This window comes from Cebus imitator, unplaced genomic scaffold, assembly GCF_001604975.1.
Source record: "Cebus imitator isolate Cc_AM_T3 unplaced genomic scaffold, Cebus_imitator-1.0 Scaffold33, whole genome shotgun sequence".
Classification (NCBI taxonomy): Eukaryota; Metazoa; Chordata; class Mammalia; order Primates; family Cebidae; genus Cebus; species Cebus imitator.
This window is the reverse complement of record NW_016107348.1, coordinates 4044710-4063601: the sequence shown is the minus strand read 5'-3', so window position 1 is coordinate 4063601 and position 18892 is coordinate 4044710. Positions and strand designations below refer to the sequence as shown.

General features: G+C 41.6%; 1 protein-coding gene and 1 long non-coding RNA gene across 2 annotated transcripts in view; one reads left to right on the top strand and one right to left on the bottom strand.

Moving 5' to 3' along the window:
- Window positions 1–18892, bottom strand: part of LAMC1 (laminin subunit gamma 1) — a 123167-nt gene that overhangs the window by 20058 nt on the left and 84217 nt on the right. The window contains exons 3-13 of the mRNA XM_017524505.2: window positions 16047–16177; window positions 13762–13928; window positions 9553–9741; window positions 8619–8736; window positions 8162–8260; window positions 7933–8069; window positions 7085–7207; window positions 6804–6993; window positions 6392–6504; window positions 2592–2813; window positions 2293–2481 (exon numbers count right to left, since the gene is read on the bottom strand). Of these exons, the coding sequence (XP_017379994.1) occupies window positions 2293–2481; window positions 2592–2813; window positions 6392–6504; window positions 6804–6993; window positions 7085–7207; window positions 7933–8069; window positions 8162–8260; window positions 8619–8736; window positions 9553–9741; window positions 13762–13928; window positions 16047–16177 (1678 nt within the window). The remainder of the gene's footprint in view (window positions 1–2292; window positions 2482–2591; window positions 2814–6391; window positions 6505–6803; window positions 6994–7084; window positions 7208–7932; window positions 8070–8161; window positions 8261–8618; window positions 8737–9552; window positions 9742–13761; window positions 13929–16046; window positions 16178–18892) is intronic.
- LOC119470533 lies at window positions 17302–18046 on the top strand. Its single transcript, XR_005199440.1, has 3 exons — window positions 17302–17394; window positions 17515–17803; window positions 17879–18046. It is a non-coding gene; the product is annotated as an uncharacterized LOC119470533 (long non-coding RNA).

Below are 18892 nucleotides of genomic sequence, written 5' to 3'. Positions count from 1 at the left end.
AGATAGGCTAATGTAATCATCGCATGAAAAGACGACGGTGCAGTGGAGAGCAGAGGACCTGGGCTATAGCCCTGGCCCTGGGCCAGACCAACAGAGTGACCTTGAGCACATCACTACTTCCTCACTAGAAAAGGAAGCACCTGGTCTGACTACTTCACTTCAACTGTCGTGACAATCAACCCAAATCATGTATTAGAAGTGCTTTGTAAATCAAGCCCAAGATTTATAAACCTCTCCAGTCTCAAAGGATGGCACATTCATATACGTTGTTTTGGCAGATGATATTAAAAAAGTTGAAGTGCCACTCTTGACACCATAAGTTTCCCACACATCAGGGTGAGCAGAACCATTCTCTTAAAATGTAAGAGGCACGTGCGAATCCTTGTTAATCAGTATCAATTGGTACAGAATCAGGGCATGTTAGAAGAGAACTTAGAAATCATCAGTTGCTGCCTGCATTTAACTGATAATTAAATATTATAGTTCAGGGAACAGAGAGGGTAAATAACTTGCCTGCAACCAAAGAACTGACAGGCAGAGGGAGAGCTAGAATCCAGGGCTCTTTGCACTGTAGTAAACTCACCACTCCTCATCTTTCCTTTTCCACTTTCCTACCATGATTAGCTCAAGTTGGGCTCTTGATTTCTTTGTAACCAGTAGGGTCTGAACTAGCCTAAAATTTCTGGTGAATCTAAGATTTATTAATTCATTCGACAAGCATTTGCTGAGCATCTACCATATACCAGCACTGTTCTAGGTCATTAGGATGATATGAGCAAGGTGGCCAAGGTCTCTGCTCTCATGAAGCTTATACAGTGATTGGTGAAGACGAATACACAGACATACAAATAAACAAGATTACTTCAGATAGGGATAAGCATAAAAAATTTAAACAAAATACAGCGGCATGATGGGATGAAGGTGAGGGCTACTTTGTATCGGTGGGTAAGGAAAGCCTCTATAAGAAGGAGACATTGGGATGGCAACAGAAAGACACAGAAGAGACCAGCCAGGATAATATCTAAGGGAAGAAAGTTTCAGACAAACTGTTTTGTTTGTTAGCCATAGAAGTAGTTCAAACCCATGTAGGACCATGGAGGTCACAGTAACGGATCTGGTTTTAAATGTAAGTGCATCAAGAAGCTATGGCAGGGTTTAAAAGTGGTATAATCTGATGCACATTTTTAAAGGACCATTTTGGCTTTCATAAGGAGAATGGATCCCTTGTAGAGGAGCAGGTGAAGCAGGGAAGGCAATTAGGCAATTCCAGGTGGAAGATAAGAGGTTTGAACCAGGGTGGCGACAGTGGAAGTGGTGAAAAGTGGTCAGATCTGAGATAAAATCAGTAAGATTTGCTGACTGTTTTTAGGACATGAAAGAAAGATAAATCAAGTATAAGTCCTAAGGTTTCAGCTTGAGCTAATGGTAGCATATTTACTAAGATGAACAAGATTGGAGGAGAAACAAAGGGTTGAAGAAAAAGGGAGGAAATCAAATATTTAATTTGGGTTTGTTTGAGTTCCTTTAGCTATGTGAATCAAGATCACAGCAGAAAACGGCTGACACAATCAAATTAGCATGGAGTGTAGGGAAACTCCAAGGAGAGTGTGGCACTTGAGGCAGGCTCCATACCCTGGGCCTCAGGTGGTGGGCGGAGCACCTAGCAGAACCTAAAGGTAAAAAGGGCTGTTTGGAGAAGGCCTGCCATACGCTGAGAACTTTGATTTGGGGTCATCAATCCACAGAACCCCATAAAGAAGGGGCCATGGAATAAATACTCTGTCCTCGCCCTCCTCCTTCTCGGTGAGCTCCTGTACGTACTTCCTGCTGTCTGAACTCAAATGGAGCATTTGATGCAGTGTATGCAAGTCTCAGTCAGGCTGGAGAAAGGTGAACAGGGGTGTGGAGAGGCAAGTAGAAGGCTTCTAGCCCACCACCCAAGTGGAGATGGTCTGTAGGTAGATCAGGAGAGGTGCCAGGGCTGGAAATACAAACTTAGCTGTCACAGATGGAGAAAGGCTTTTGAAGCCTCAAGACACGATTTGATACCTAAGGGGAAAACGGTAAATCAAGGTGGCATGAAAGCCCTTGGTTGAGAAACCGAGGCAATCAGCGGATAACCAAAAGAGAGAGAGAAGGAAACAAGGAGAGTGAGCCTCAGCTTCCTATTAGGAAAAATCATAACCACTGAAACTGAACCAAACACAAATATCCTAAACAACCCCAAAGCCCCTTTTCCCAGGTCTTTTCATAGGATGGAACACTGAAAGCAGGTGGATGGAGCAGACTTACCAGTGGTGCCAGTAGGACAGTTGGTACACACCACCTCCTTTGTCTTAGGGACAACAGCACAACTTGAGCCTCCAGGACACGGACAGGGTTGGCAATCAGAGGAGGTGCCTGCAGTGGAATCTCCATAGTACCCATCACTACATTTCTCACAGTGTGGGCCAGCTGTATTGTCTCTGCAGTTACAAACACCTGTTTGGAGGGTAGGTGTGAGAAAACAGGCAAGTGAGTAAGACAGTGAGCACTTTCTAACCAGCTGCTAAAAAGCACTTAGGTCTAAGAGCTGCCAAAGATCATCTCACCTGTCTCAGGGTCACAGGTCTCACTGTGTCCATTGCAGGTGCAAAGAACACATGGACTGTATGGTCCAAGACTCGGAGTTTCTCTTCTGTAACCTGAGAGGCACATCTCACAAAATTGCCCTCCATATCCCACAGGACAGGTACAGGACTCCACCCAAGTTGCAGGGACTCCAGGCCCAGGACGAGCACTTGCCAGGGTGACATCATCCAAATACCCAGCACCTGTGAATGGTGAGGAAGAGAAAATCACCAAACTGGATTGTTTTCCAAAACCCTGTGTAAGGTCAGTAACACTAAAAAGTAACCAGACACGAAATTCCAGAGAAAACCAGCCCTTAGCTTAATTGGGCTCTGATAAACTGAAGAACACATCCACTTCTATCCACTGGAGAAGATAATTACAAAATAGCATTTAGAACAATCATGTGGTGCTGGGTGCTAAGTATCTGGAGTGATGGTATGGCAAACTTTTATTTATTTATTTACTTTTTTTTTTGAGATGGAGTCTCGCTCTGTCTCCCAGGCTGGAGTGCAGTGGTGTGATCTCGGCTCACTGCAACCTCTGCCTCCCAGGTTCAAGCAATTCTCCTGCCTCAGCCTCCCAAGTAGCTGGAATTACAGACATGTGCCACCATGCCCAGCTAATTTTTTTATTTTTAAAAATAGAGACAGTGTTTCACCATGTTGGCCAGGCTGGCATTGAACTCCTGACCTCAAGTGATCCACCCACCCGGGCCTCCCAAAGTGCTGGGATTACAGGTGTGAGCCCCCATACCCAGCCCAAGTTTTATTTTTAAAACACACACACATACCCCTAGATTTAGTGAATTTTACAGTCCTCACCAGTGTGAAAAACGAAAAGCATCAGACAATCATTTGGGGTGAGACGAGATATGAGCAAGAGTGTGGGGAAAAAGAAGGGTTTAAATCTACAGCCATTAAGCAGTGTTTTCGTTCTTTTGCTACAAAAGCAGGAAATGACTACAGAGTTCAAGGATAAGACAGAAGGGAAAGCACCTGTCAACAGGTAATACTCAGGTTATATAATTTCTGCCCTCTGCAAAAAAAAAAAAAAAAAAAAAAAAAAAAAACCACAAAAAAAAAAAAAAAAAAAAAAAAAAAAAAAAATTCCTCAAGTAAATTTCTAAAACTCAGGGTTACTTCTTTCGAGTCACAATTACCAAAAAGCCCAATGCTTTTCCATTCCTATAAGAAAACAGACGAAACCTTATACTGCCTTAGACCAATGGTTCATTTAAACCAGTGGTGCCCTTGATACAAGCACCAGCAGGAACAGTAGTTTATCAGACAGGCAGGCCTCAGTAACATTGACATATTTCCCTGTAATCTCCATTCTACTCCAGTGTTTTGCAGTCTTATGCTTAAAGTATCTTTTTCATGTCATGAAATAGCACTTGCTGTTTATAAAATTCATTTGAAAATTGACCACCTAAGGCTGAAGGACACCTCTTATTACTGCCTATTCAAGGCATAGGCACTTTGGTGTGTTTACAGGTTTATCTTGCCCAGTTAGATCATAAGATACGGCTTTACTGGTTACTGTGCTTTCAACTCTAAACATCCTTAAGTCTCCCCATTCTAAAAATACTTTTTCTTCAACCTTGTTCCTATTTCCAAATTATAGCCCATGTCTTTTCCTTATAGCCAAACTTCTTAACAGAACATTCTTTATTTTACTTCCTCAACTTCAAATTACTTTTTAAAGCACTGTGATCTTTCAGTCCCAACACACTTGTTGCTTTTTTTTTTTTTTTTTTTTGAGATAAATCTCCCTCTGTAACTCAGGCTGGCGTGCAATGGCATGATTATAGCTCACTGTAGGCTCAACCTCTTGGGCTCATGCATCCTTCTGCCCTCAGCCTTCTGGGTGGCTAGGACCACAGGTATGTGCCACCATGCCTAGCTAATTTGTATGATTTTTTTATAGAGACAGAATCTTGTTATGTTGCCCAAGCTGGTCTTGAACAGCTGCCCTCAAGCAATCGTCCTGCCTCAGCTGCTGGAATTACAGGCACTTTGGGAGGCCTGTAAGCCATAAGCCACCACGCCTGGATGGTTTTAACACTTCTTAAAAACAACAACTCACTAATGATTAAGGAATCATCCAGTCCAAAACCCAATGATGCTAGCTTCCTAAACTTATTGTTTCTCTTCCTTACAATCTTTTTCTCCCTTGGGTCTTATTTATTTATTTATTGTACTTTTTTTGAGGCAGGTTCTCACTCCATTGTCCAAAGTGCAGTGGCACAATTACCACTCACTGCGGCATTGATCTCCCGGGCTCACGTGGTCTTCTCACCTCAGCTTCCTGAGAAGCTGGGACTACAGGTGTGCTCCACCATAATCCACTCATTTTTGTATTTTTTAGCAGAGATGGGGTTTTGCCATGTTGCCCTTGGGTCTTAGCACATGGACCTTAACTAACTGTTTCCAGGATTCCATCCTTCTTTCCCTTCTATATTTTCTGTCATATTTCCAAGTTTAAAAATTATTGCCCATATGTTGACAACCTTCTAAATCTGGATCTCTGGTCCTAATCTCTTCCTAAGCCCCAGATTCATATTTCTAACTACTTATAAGACACTTTTATCTGGGTATTCACACAGGCATCTTAAAAATCAACACATCTAAGCCACAAATGCCTCTCCCAATACCACATCATCACTAATTCCACCTCCCAAATAGCTGTACCTTGCTAAAGAAAAAGGTCCTCGTTTAAAACATTTTCTTAAGAAAAAAAATTTTGGCCGGGCACAGTGGCTCACACTTGTAATCCCAGCACTTTGGGAGGCTGAGGCGGGTGGATCACCCGAGGTAAGGAGTTCAAGACCAGCCTGGTCAACATGGTGAAACCCCATCTCTACTAAATACACAAAAATTAGCCAGGTGTGGTGGCATGTGCCTGTAATCCCAGCTACTCGGGAGGCTGAGGCAGGAGAATAGCATGAACCCAGGAGGCAGAGACTGCAGTGAGTTGAGACTGTGCCACTGCACTCCAGCCTGGGCAACAGAGCAAAATTCTGTCTCAAAAAAAATTTTTTTTTTAAGTCTTAAATTCTTATTTACCTAAAGTTATAACAAATATTCATTTAATAATTTATGATTTTCAGTAAGGTAACCAATGACACAAATTATAATTATATAACTGTAAATAAAAAGAAATGAAGATGAGGCAACTTGAGCTAGCAGAATTATAATTAGATTTTTTTTTTTTTTCTGAGGCAGATTCTCATTCTGTTGCCCAGGCTGGAGTGCAGTGGCATGATCTCAGGTCACTGCAACCTCTGCCTCTTGGGTTTAAGCGATTCTTATGCCTCAGCCACCCAAGTAGCTGGGATGACAGGCTTGCGCCATTCCACTTGGCTAATTTTTGTATTTTTAACAGAGACAGAGTTTCACCATGTTGGTCAGGCTGGTCTCAAATTCTTTGCCTGAAGTGATCTGCTTGCCTCAGCCTCTCAAAGTGCTGGGATTACAGGTGTATGCAACTGAGCTCGGCCTATAATTAGGTATTTTTTTAAACAAAATCTGTTTATATACAAGGCAACCTTAATTGACCTACCGATTATAAAATAATGCTATTTACTAATTTTACCAAATTTGCTCCAGGTCCTTGAAAGCAGTTTAAAAGTGCATTGTTCTTATGTATAATTCATGTATAATGTGGTCGTTATGTACTTCGCAGTGTTATAGCATTAGGAGAGAGAAACTTTTGCATTATCGTGAATCTTTCTACCCAATCATCTTTTTAAACAACTCTCCTAAATTATATAACTTACTTCTCTCACTATACGTCCCACGGATCTTGATAGAGGTCAAGTTGTTTAGGAGCTTCTGAAATTCAAAAGGGGTAAGAGCAGGCCTCCAAGGGTAATCTGTTGCTTCATGGAGCCTGGAGAGAAAGAAAGGGCCACATTAACCTCTGTAAGGATAATTCTGGATGTTGGGGAAACATTTTTCCTTCATTTTTTCCACCAACAATGCAACGCTCTGACAAATCAAATCAGAAATGAGACTATTGGTTTGGTAGTACAACTGGAAAGGACAAAAGTAAATGAAGGAATGCTCCCCTTTACTAAATCAGCATGATAACCCACAAGTTTTTCTTTCATGTTTATCTAGAGGCCAGTAAACTTAAAGATACCACTTTCACAATGTTTGTCAAGTCTCAGTTTACAAAGGCTATCTTACCTGAAGACATACTTCACAGTGGTCTCACTTGGATAGGAATTGCCCTGAGCGATCAAGGGCACAGATACTCTTAAGCCAGCTCCCTCAAGCACAACGTCTTCTGCAGAGAGACGAGTATCTCGCCTGTCCACTCGAAAGGAGAAGGAGAGGTTCTGACCATAACTCAACACCTGCTTGCCCAAGAACTTTGCTGAAATGCAGACACAAAGGTGGGCAAGAATGTGACACTGAGATTAAACAGAAGCACACAGCAAATCAGATTGCTTTCTAGCCTTACTTACCTGGAGCAATGAAGTACCTAGGAAAGTAGCTGTCTGAGATCACGGCAATATCTTGCCTCTCAGAGGACCACTCAAGAGATGCTTCAGAGCCATCTCTCTGTTCCACACGCCACCCATCTTCATCTGCAGGCACAGAAGGAAAACACAAGCACTTCATACTGTAAGCGTCGTGAATTCGTCCTCTATGTACCATAAAAATGTGTAAGACCACACCTTGTATACAGAAAGGCATCAATAAACCTTTTTTGTTTGTTTGTTTGTTTTTGAGACAGAGTCTCATTCTGTCACCAGGCTGAAGTGCAGTGGTGTGGTATCAGCTCTCTGCAACCTCCGCCTCCCAGGTTCAAGCGATTCTCCTGTCTCAGCCTCCTGAGTAGCCAGGACTACAGGTGCGGCACCACTATGCCCAGCTAATTTTTGTATTTTTAGTAGAGACGGGGTTTCGCCGTGTTGGTCAGGATGATCTCAATCTCTTGACCTCATGATCCACCCACCTCGGCCTCCCAAAGTGCTGGGATTATAGGCATGAGCCACCATACCTGGCCAGGAAACGTTTTTGAATAAATAGATCCTACGAAGTACCTACATATGCTATGCCACTCGAACTAGATTTTACTTTATTACTATTTATATAACATTTGCAATCACTATTCATCACAATACATTCTAAAGCCAAAAGTACATTTTCATTAAATTAAAAGGCTAAACTAAAAAAACCATGCATGTTAAATAACATAAGGTATTGCCAACCATCAAAATGCCCTTAAAGAGTTACTGGTGTTATTTTTAAAAATATTCTAAGTGTAGTCTCACAGTTCTAACAGGTTGGGGGATGAGGTCTAAATTACCAATCTGAAAGGTAGAGGAGATGGAATATGCACTGTAGCCAACAGCATTTGTACAGACAGATGAATGCCCAAAGCAGAAGCAGGGTGTACAACCCCTAGGATTAGATGATTCCAGATTAAAAAATCCAGGTTTGCATCTGGAAAAGATTAAGACAGCATCAGTTACTTTTATTTACTTGAAATATGATAACAGAGAAAACACAATGCAGCTAGAGAAAGAATGCAGTGCCTTTCACAATTGAAGCCTTCCACGTTGTCTTTGCATACGCATCTTCCTGTTTCAACATTACATTCATCTATGCTGCCAGAGGTATCACAAGAGCATGACCTATTCAATGGAAAACGGATAAAACAATCAGAGATGGGAGAAAAATTCTACTCTTAAAGTCAACCTTTTGTTTTACATGTTAACAGATGTTTTTTAAAAAGAAATACATATAGAACAAAATGGACCCTAAAGTCATTTTTATATTGGTTTTAGTCTAAGATAGTCATCTCATTAAAACTCTGCTTACTCTCTGTACAAACCAAATCCCTTGTGGCTCACCATTACAGCTAGTCCTTAGTCTTGTTGACAGTTATTATGGGAAAAATGTTACCCGGCTGCCAATAAGCCACAGATCTATTAATATGTGTTGACTATATATAGATTCTGCCCCCTTCTTCTGGTTTTGAAAATATTTTACCTGCATCCTGCCTCAGTAAGAGAATGGAATCCAGGCCGGCAACGGTCACACTTGTCCCCCATCACTCCTGGCTTACAGCTGCATCTGCCGTAGCTATCACACTGTGTGCTCAGGGAGCCTAAAATGGAAAGAGCTTATTGTCAAACACAAATTCGGCCAGATACTTAAGTAAAATCAATGTGCTAAAGAAAGATAACTGGTAACTAAAAGCAATACCTGAGAACAGGTATGCAATCTCCTGATGGTCACAGACAGAATAAAGACCAAATTTTAAATCAGAACTTTCTCAAAATCACACCCTTTTAAGCTATGGGATTTTAAGTTTCCAGATACACCCTAGGATGAACCTACTCATTAATATTGAAAAACACAAATCACTTTGTACCCAGTGGAACACTGTACACAAGACCAGTTAGTTCTCTGCGGGCAATCACAGACCCTTAAGGCCTGTGTCTAGAATTTAAGTATAGATAGGCCTAAATGACAAAAATAAAGGTCAAACTCTTGAAAAAGTAGAACGGGATGGACTAAGAATGCTGTGCATCTTTGTACACACACCAACATGCTTAGAATAGTTCAGCACTCTAAGGAGATTAGACTAAACAAAATTGTTAACAAGGAAGAACTCACAAAGCAGTTAACCTTTTACAGTCGAAGTTCAAACGGTCTCTATGATCCTGTCGCTAATTATTTACAGAACCATTACTCAGGCTACCACCCCTGTCTTACACACCAGAAACTCATCTCAAGTTCAACTTGGTTAAAAAAGGCGGAGGCATGGTGTAGAGACAGATCTTGGCTCATTTCTGTGTTACAATAATGTATACACCGCCACACTTAGCTGTGCAAATGCCTAGGAAACAAAGCTTTCCTTTCTGGGGGTCCAGGGAACCAACCATCATTTTGTCTTTTAATCCATCTTCCTGTCACTTACCCACAGGACTACAGTGGCACGGAGAGCAGGCTTCATTGTTTCCAAGGCGAAAGAAGTTCTCCCGGCACCTCTCACAGTGGGCGCCATCTGTGTTATCCTGGCAGTTGGTACAGTGGCCCCCATGGCCAGTAGAACGATATAGTTCAGGGTCAAAGTAGCATTCCTGGGATCGACCATTGCAGTCACAGGCTGTCAGTCAAAACACATGAGTTACACCAGATCTGGGTGCCTTTAAGAACAGCATTTTAAGACTGAAATGCAAACATAATTTCCCACATCTCCGAGAGAGACAGATGGTGGTAGACTAAGAATGACTACCAGATGCACTGGTAGTCATCTTGTTGTTCATTAACAACAAGAAGGCCGGGTGCAGCGGCTCACACCTGTAATCCCAGCACTTTGGGAGACTGAGGCAGGCAGATCACCTGAGGTCACGAGTTCGAGACCAGCCTGGCCAACATGGTGAAACCCAGTCTCTACGAAAAACACAAAAAATCAGCTAGGTGTGGTGGCAGGCACCTGTAATCCCAGCTACTTGGGAGGCTGAGGCAAGAGAATCGCTTGAGCCTAAGAGGCAGAGGTTGCAGTGAGCTGTGATCGTGCCACTGCATTCCAGCCTGGGTGACAAGCACAAAACTCTGTCTCAAAAACAAACAAAAGATCATATGTCTCAGGTTACCCCAGTCTAGATATATAAATAATCTGGCACTTTGGAAGTTAGTGTCTTTGACTCATCTGAGGCCTAAAAAGTTAAGGTAAATTAAAACCTGCATATAAAATGCCACCTTGTTTTTGGAGTTGATACTGAATAAAGGCTAAAGATTCAGGATAATTGTAATTTGACTTGACTTTTACTTGTATATGAGCAGTTAGCTGGCAGCAGGTTAAAATTAGTGCCTCTTCAGATGAAAGGAGAATTAAAGAGAAGTCTAGGTCCTCCAGAAACATCCATGTACAGGGAAGCCTCAACTCCAAATGGGTGGTCAGTTAAGTAGCTATATTCTCTGCAGAGCACAACCATATTTTAAGACCAAGTATCTGCAGTCACAGAAATTCCTTACTACATTTATAATAACAAGATTTTTTTTTTCTGAGTTATTGATTCTTCCTAAAATACAGACCATATCTTGAATAGTAAATAAAAAGAAGTTTTATTTGGTTTCCAATAGAACAGGATGTTGTTTTAAAAAATATTTGAATTAATCTTTTTTTGAATAATCTTTCTTTTCTAACACAGACTTCTTCCAACCAAAACCACAAATATATTTTGATTTGTTTGTTTGCTGGAGATAGGGTCTCACTCTGGAGCGCAGTGATGTCACCATAACTCATTGCAGCCTCCAACTCCTGGGCTCAAGTGATCCTCCTCCTACCTTAGTAGTCCCAGCTGGGACTACAAGTGTGTGCCACTATACTCAGCTAGTTTTTTAAAAAAATTTTGTAGGGACAAGTTCTTGCCATGTTGCTCAGGCTGGTCTCAAACTCCCAGGCTCAAGTGATCCTCCTGCCTCGACCTCCCAAGTAGCTAAGAATACAAGCATGTGCCACCATGCCTGGCTAATTTTATTTTTTATTTTTGCAGAGACAGGGTCTCACTATATTGCCCAGGTTGGAGGCAAATGGGTCTCCCACCTTGGCCTCCCAAAGTGCTGGAATTACAGGTATGAGCCACCATACCCGGCCCCTTTTGTTCTTTTTCTCTCTTATGATCAGTTTTTTATAGTACAGTATTATAACAGAAAACTTTTTTCTTTTTTTTTTTTTTTTTTTTTTGAGATGGAGTCTTGCTCTGTTGCCAGACTGGAGTACAGTATCGTGATCTCAGCTCACTGCAACCTCTGCCTCCTGGGTTCAAGAGATTCTCCTGCCTCAGTCTCCTGAGTAGCTGGGACTACAGCAGCTCGCCACCACACCCAGCTAATTTTTGAATTTTTAGCAAAGACAGGGTTTCACCATGTTAGCCAAGATGGTCTGGATCTCTTGACCTCATGATCCACCCGCCTTGGCTCCCAAAGTGCTGGGATTACAGGCATGAGCCACTGCGCCTGGCCAATAGAAAACTTTTGTAAAAACTTGTTACTGCCACCAAAAATTAGAGTTCTGTTGTTAGTTTTATAGTGCCCTTTTCCTTCTTCATTAGCTATTTCTCTTCCCTCAAGCTGCCTTAACTTATCCTTCAATTAACCAAGCCCAGCCCACCTGAAGATCTGATGTTCTGAAACTGTGAAGCAGAATAACACCCCTGTCCACACTGTCCCAACCCACAGCTAAAGCAGATGCCACAGCTCCCGCCTTCAGAGAAGGTAGTTCTCTTTCCTAGCCCCAGCATCCTGACAATAATGCAGTATTGTCACGACATCCAGAAACTTCACTCTTTGAGGTGTCACAGTACTGAAGGGACCAAGGAGAAAAGCAAATTAACTTAGTTCCTCATCAAAGTCATTTAGCTACAGTACTAAGTTCATTTGCTAGAGGTGAACTGGCAATGTTTGGTTTTTTTAAGTAATTTCCTGGATAGACTGAACATACATTATTCAGCAGAATGCTTTTCAAGCACACATGTCAATTTATTTAGATGCCACATCTTATGAATATTTCATTCTTATACCAGCCTTTATTGTATAGCTTCCAACACTGAATATTACAGTTCAGTGACGGAATTAAAGAAGCTTAAGCAAGTGCTTACAAAAGTTAGAGGAGGCTGTTAAATTTTATTTGCAAATCTTAGGATTTGTTGAAAAGACGAGTAAGAAAATCTCCTCTGGGCAGCTCAGTGTAAACTGTCATGAGTTAAGATAGTGGTACCTTCTAAGGGTTTCTGCCAATAATAATTTTTTTTTTTTTTTTAGATGGAGTTTTGCTCTGTTGCTCAGGCTAGAGTGCAATGGTGCCATCTTGACTCACCGCAAGCTCCACCTCTCAGGTCAAGCAATTCTCCTGCCTCAGCCTCCCAAGTGAGTAGCTGTGATTACAGTCATGTGCCACCATGCCTGGCTAATTTTTGCATTTTTAGTAGAGGTGGCGTTTCACCATGTTGGCCAGGCAAGTCTCAAACTCCTGGTGTCTGGTGACCCTCCCCACTTGGCCTCCCAAACTGCTGAGATTACAAGCGTGAGCCACCGCTCCCAGCCCCTGCCAATAATTTCTGCCAGTTAAGAGTGTCTTCTTTCTTATTCTCTATTCTTACGAGACTGTGATAAAGAATATTTGTAAGGACATAAGAAAATTATTGCTGCTTTAAAATCATGATTACAAGGTTTCCTTCTCCTGACATTTCTTTCTCTATCTGTTCAGAATAAACCACAACATTATGAAGGGATAAACAATGTTTTAAGTTTCTAAATTTTACCTTCTTCTAGGAATACTAGGGCCTATTCATCCCAAAGCTACCCACCTCTCCACTGGGGAAGTGGGAAAATTCTCCCTGTTGTACTCTTTGGTGAGATAAAGAAAAAACAGTTGTGAGAAATAATCTTGTGCGGCTGTGGGCAGCGGCTCATGCCTGTAATCCCAGTACTTTGGGAGGCCCAGGTGGGTGGATCACCTGAGGTCAAGAGTTCAAGACCAGCCTGGCCAACATGGCAAAACCCTGTCTCTATGGAAAACAAAAATTAGCCAAGCATGGTGGTGTGCACCTGTAATTCCAGCTACTCAGGAGGCTGAGGCAGGAGAATCACTTAAACCCTGGGAATTGCAGTGAGTTGAAATCAAGCCACTGCACTCTAGCCTGGGTAACAGAGTGAGACTAGTTCTCAAAAAAAGGAAATAATCTTGGAATGGCCATCTTAGCCTAGAACTCATCATATTTAATATATGTTAATCAACTACCTTGACTGCCTGAGCACTGATAAAAATAAGACTATTTTAAAGGGGAACAAAGAAAACTAGAGAAACCGTATTTTGGAGAGCCTACACTGGCCCAGTATTTGGATCTAAGCAAATTTCTAAATCTTGCAGATGCTGCTCCATCTCTGGCACATGTGCTCATGAAGGAAACAAAACCCTCAGTTTGCCTTTACAGTGAATTGCCCTCATCTATGACTTTCCTCTGATTGAATACAGTTTACTGTTCTAGTCTCTCAAATTAAAGAAAAGCATGGCCTTTCAGAGCTTTCCTTTCAAAAAGGAATAAAAGGAAGTCACCCATTCCTTCTTCCACCCTTGGAAGTCCTCAAGCCAATGGACAGACTGACGCCAAGGGGCACTCACGCAGGCATTCACTGGCACTTTCTGCAGTTGCCCTCCTCCACGGCCGGTCATTGAAGAAAGGAAGACACTTTTCACAGTCTACTCCATATGTGTTATGTTTGCAATTACACACCAGCTTATCAAATTCATTTTTCATACACTCACTTGCGTGTCCATTACATTTACATCTGGGGAGAGAAGAGACACTCCAAAAAATGGAACGGCTGCAAAATCCCAAAAATGCACACAAAAAAACTAAGTACACAGAGAACTAAAAACAACCTATGAATGCTTTTGAGTTTTACCATTCAAAAGTGTAAACTGAGGAACTAAGAAAGATTAAGTAATGGCTGTCTGAATTTTCAAGGATGAAAAAAAATTAAACAAGGTAGCTTTACTTAGCAGGGGTGGGGATTAACCAGACATGAAAACAAAGTCCATAATAATTTCTGAGGATATCTGTAGGATGTATTCCTGAAGTCAAACCTGTGGGTCAAGAACAGCAGAGTGTAGTGGTTCAGAAAAGCATAAACTCTGAAGCCAGGCTGGCTGGGTTTGAAACCCTCCCCTGTCACTTACAAGTGTAACTTAACTTCTGTGCCTCACCTGTAAAACAGGGATGATGATAATGCCTATTTCATAAGGTTATTGGGAAGATCAAGGAGTGCTTTATTAACATGCTCAGGATTGCACAAGCACAAAATAAGTCGAACATCAGCAATTATCTGCCATAATGATTTTAAAGTATTCCGACCTAAATGTGGTGAGACACATTAGATAACTCACCACCAGATGGATGTCTGGTAGTCAGACTAGTATCTCCCAGGCTGTCTGGAGCAATATTCCTTGAAGGAACCCCTAGATGCAAGTATGATAATAAACTAAGGACTCATGGAAATTCCCATGAATACTAATGTGCACCGTGGAATAGTAATGTTGCTCTCATCTTCTCTCAAGCTCTTATCCTTGACTGCTACACAAACTTTGATGCCCCCATGACATGAAATTTTACATATCTATAACCAAACTCATCAGTTAGCTCATCTTCATTTTATTAATGGCATCACCATTCTCCTGATCACTAAACCTTAAAAGCACCTTTGACTAAAGTCCTGGTAATTTTTCCTTCACAATAAAATGCACATATATGTTCCTTTCTATTCTGTTGCCACCAGCCTAATGTCATGTATTTGTTGCCTAACCCAGCATCGTATCAGGAATATGAATTCCCTCAATTGTACACTACTTTTACCCTCTTTACACATTAATCCTCCTGGCCCACTGTTTTCTTATCACAGCCCTACGCCAAAAATTCTGCCTGATTTCTCATTGGTTACAGGTCCTATCAACTTTCACTAAGCACCAATCTCATACCTGGAACAATGTAAGCAAAAGTAAATTTTCTGCTCTTGGGATATCATGGTCTAATACAGAGAAAGTAAGTCCAAGATTCTTCACCGGCTGTTTAAGTTCGGTCTCTGGCTACCAAACTATCTTTCTGGTTTACAACTCTACAAATTCATAAGAGATTGTCCTTCAGTTATACTCTACCATCTCTAAACTTCTGCTCATGACATGTCCATCCCCTTGTATCCAACCCAGGCATTCTCTCCTTCCTTATCCAAAGCCTTCAAGACCCAGCTCAGATGCCATCTGCTTCCCTAGCCTGGCAGTTTTGGATCATTCTTGATATGTGGGTTTATACTCTACCATCTCTAAACTTCTGCTCATGACATGTCCATCCCCTTGTATCCAACCCAGGCATTCTCTCCTTCCTTATCCAAAGCCTTCAAGACCCAGCTCAGATGCCATCTGCTTCCCTAGCCTGGCAGTTTTGGATCATTCTTGATATGTGGCATCTTTTCTACTGCTGCTTTATCTATTTTTTAAAGACAGGTGACTACCAGTATTTTAGTTTTCACATATTCATACACTGCATACCCTGTTCATTTGTAAGATCCAAGAAGGTGAGGACTTCTCAGTAGGATAAGGTGAGTCTTACCCTTCCTCAGGTGCTTCACAGTGCCTTTGCACTTAAATTGTCACTAAGAATTCACTAAGTGTGTTGATTTGACAAGGTTTTGCTTAGTTCCCAGAACAACGAGAAGATCTGACAGTGAAAATATCCTAGGCTGCTGTCTGTCTTTCCAGCCAGTTAAGCATTATCACATAAGAAGGAATGCCACTCCTATTCTTGGTGGAAAAAACATCTAACAACGGTATTAACATAGTTGTAAACAAGTTGCTGGATTCACCTCTATGCCAAAGCTCCAATGCTTTCAAGACTAATTTAATACTTTACTTACCTGCCACCCACAGCAAAATCAGAGATCGCATAATAATAGGATTTGAGAACTTTGGGATCGTTAAACACTTCATCTCCAAAAGTGTTCAGGCGATTAAGAGTTACTCTGATGTCAGTGGCAGTTACCCATTCCTGTCAGGAAGCAAAAACAGAAACATAAAAGAGAAGTGGAGGGCCTGAAAATGTGATCTAAATGTGACAAAGTGTTCTAAATCGCTAACTTATCATTTAACTTATGTCCTCTTCTGGCACTAACTCTTATTGTAATACTCAATGACTTCTATAATTTTCTAATAGTTTTCTCCTTTCTGACTCTTCCCTTCTGTGATTTGTTACTTTACCGCTCAGAGTCTCAAAAAGCAAGGAGGATAACTAATTTCTTTGCAAGGCTGCTGAGAGGCTTAAATAAAATATAATGTGCAGCATACATTAGGGACTCAATACACATGTCCCTTCCCTCCATCCTGCATCTGCAACCCAAATCCAGTCGGGGGGAACAGCTCAGAGCTCATGGGGCACTGCACTTGGATCAGAGATGCTGCTCATTGCCTGTGCCTGCCCATTTTGTAGCATCTATTTCTCCCTGCCAACCCAATCCCCAATACTGACAGATCTGGGGAAGATGCCCAAGTACTTGCTAATAAATTATTACCTCGGCTTGAACCAGTTGGATGTTGTGTTTGTCTTGTCCCTCCCCGCAATATCACCTTCTCTCTGAGGCCTTCCCTGGCCACTCATCTAACATTGCTACCCCTCCCCAACTCCCTATTTTCCACTCTTATTTTATTTACATTGTCTTTTTTCACACACACACCCTCCCCTTCCCACCGTACTGTAAGTGCCATGAGGGTAGGAAATTTTTGTTTTGTTCACTGCGATTTCCCTAGCATGCAGTAGGTATGCAAACTATTATTTGGTAAGTGAATGAATGAATTTGAAAAAACCACAACTGATCAAGTTGGTAGGTGTACCGTAATAGCAGAAGACAAGAAGGGGGGCTATACAGTTTTTCCCTGGGTTTTATGAGATCTAAGTCCTTACTTGGAGCTAATTTTAGGCAGATGTTTACATGTGTGGTAGAATGCTATACTAATGATCCCAGTGAATCATGTTTGCTAGGGCCCACACCCAGTACAGTCTCTTTCTATGCTGACTCTAGGTTTGGGTGTGTGACTGTTTTTGGCAGAGGGTACACCAGAAAATGTGACATAAGCAGAGGCTTGATAAGTACTTGTGCACAGGGACTCACCCTCCCAGATCACTTCCACTGTGGTGTAAAGCCCAGTCTAGCCTCCTGATGACAAAGGACCACAGGGAGACAGAGACCCAGGCTGCAGCTAACCTGCCAGGTGAGTGACCCATGCTAACAAAGAATCATGAGAAATAACAAATCACAGTTATCTAAAACCATTAGGTTTTGGGGTGGTGTATTACATATAACCACTCAAAGATAGCATTTCCATTTTAAGTTTTTGCTAGGGACTGCACAACAAAATCACCTTTGGAGACATAACAAACGTGCAGAGGTACAGACGTCTATGTTTTCAGAAGGCTCCAGGTGAGTCTGGGAGGCACACCCCTGATTTAGAACCACTGCCTTAAGCCACACCAAATACCTGGCATATAAAACAACACGGAGAGCTCATAAAAGCTAATCTCCGCGAAGCCTTCAAGCATAATTAGAAAGGAGAAGAGACGATGATTTCACCATATCCAAACTTGGAACTCCAATAACAACTCCTACTCATGGCCACAACGGTAGGAATCTTTCAGTGGTCTGTAATGTAAATAGCTAAACATATCTCTGTTTAATGCTTATTATGTCTTCTACAGGCTTCATCCTTATCACAGCTCTCTTTGAATAAAAGCTTCTCAAAAAGCTAAGCCATTTTTCTTCCTAATGGGCATCTTTAAAGAACAGACCCTGGAGCTCGACCTTGAATGCTTTGAATCCCAGTTCTGCCACTTAAACTGTGTGATTTGGGGCAAGTTATATTCTTTCTGGGCCTCTGATTCCTCATCTGTAAAACGGAGACAATAAAAGTATCTCCCTTACAGAGTTACTGTGAAGGTTAACTGAGCTGAAAAATTAAAGGGCTTAGAACAGTGCTTGTCACATTATAGTACACCACAGTAAGTGCTTTAGTAAATGTAAATTATTATCGTAAATCAATGTATGTATAGTAATACTTACAATATAGTGAAACTAGGAAGGGTTTCCTTCCCCATCTGGGAGATTTCAGGTTCTTCAGGGAGGTTCAGGGAGCAATGAAGAGAGGGAGAGAGGCAGGAGTTCTCTCTCCTCATTGTTAGATCAGTTAAAAGTCAAATTAGCCCAACCTCCTTGGCAACTGGATATCAGAGCCAGAGCTCTTACATCCAGAGACACACAATTAATGTTACTGCCTAATAAAACTGACTGACCATGTCTATGCAGATACCCATGACGTTTTTTTTAATGCCAGGTCATAATTCATAACATTTTTACCACACGTAGTCTCATTACCACATGTAGTCTCTCTAGTTTCTATGGCATAATGCGCAACAAACATCACAATTCCTACAATTGGGGTAATGGCTCAAGACAGGCTGACCAGGTGTACAGTTACCAAAGATGCCAGAAAGCCACAGTTACAACTTTGTATCACTGCATTTTCCTACTGACTCCACTGTTCTTTCTATTGTTGCCTCATCAGGACAGGAAAATGTAATAATTTGCTGTAGGAAAGAAAGAAGTCAGGCAAATGTTTGCTAGCTAATCAACTTAAAGAGTATTTGTAGGTCACCTTTCCCCTGGGTATTCGGTCTTCTGCTTTTTCTTTTCTTTTTCTTTTTTTTTTTTTTTTT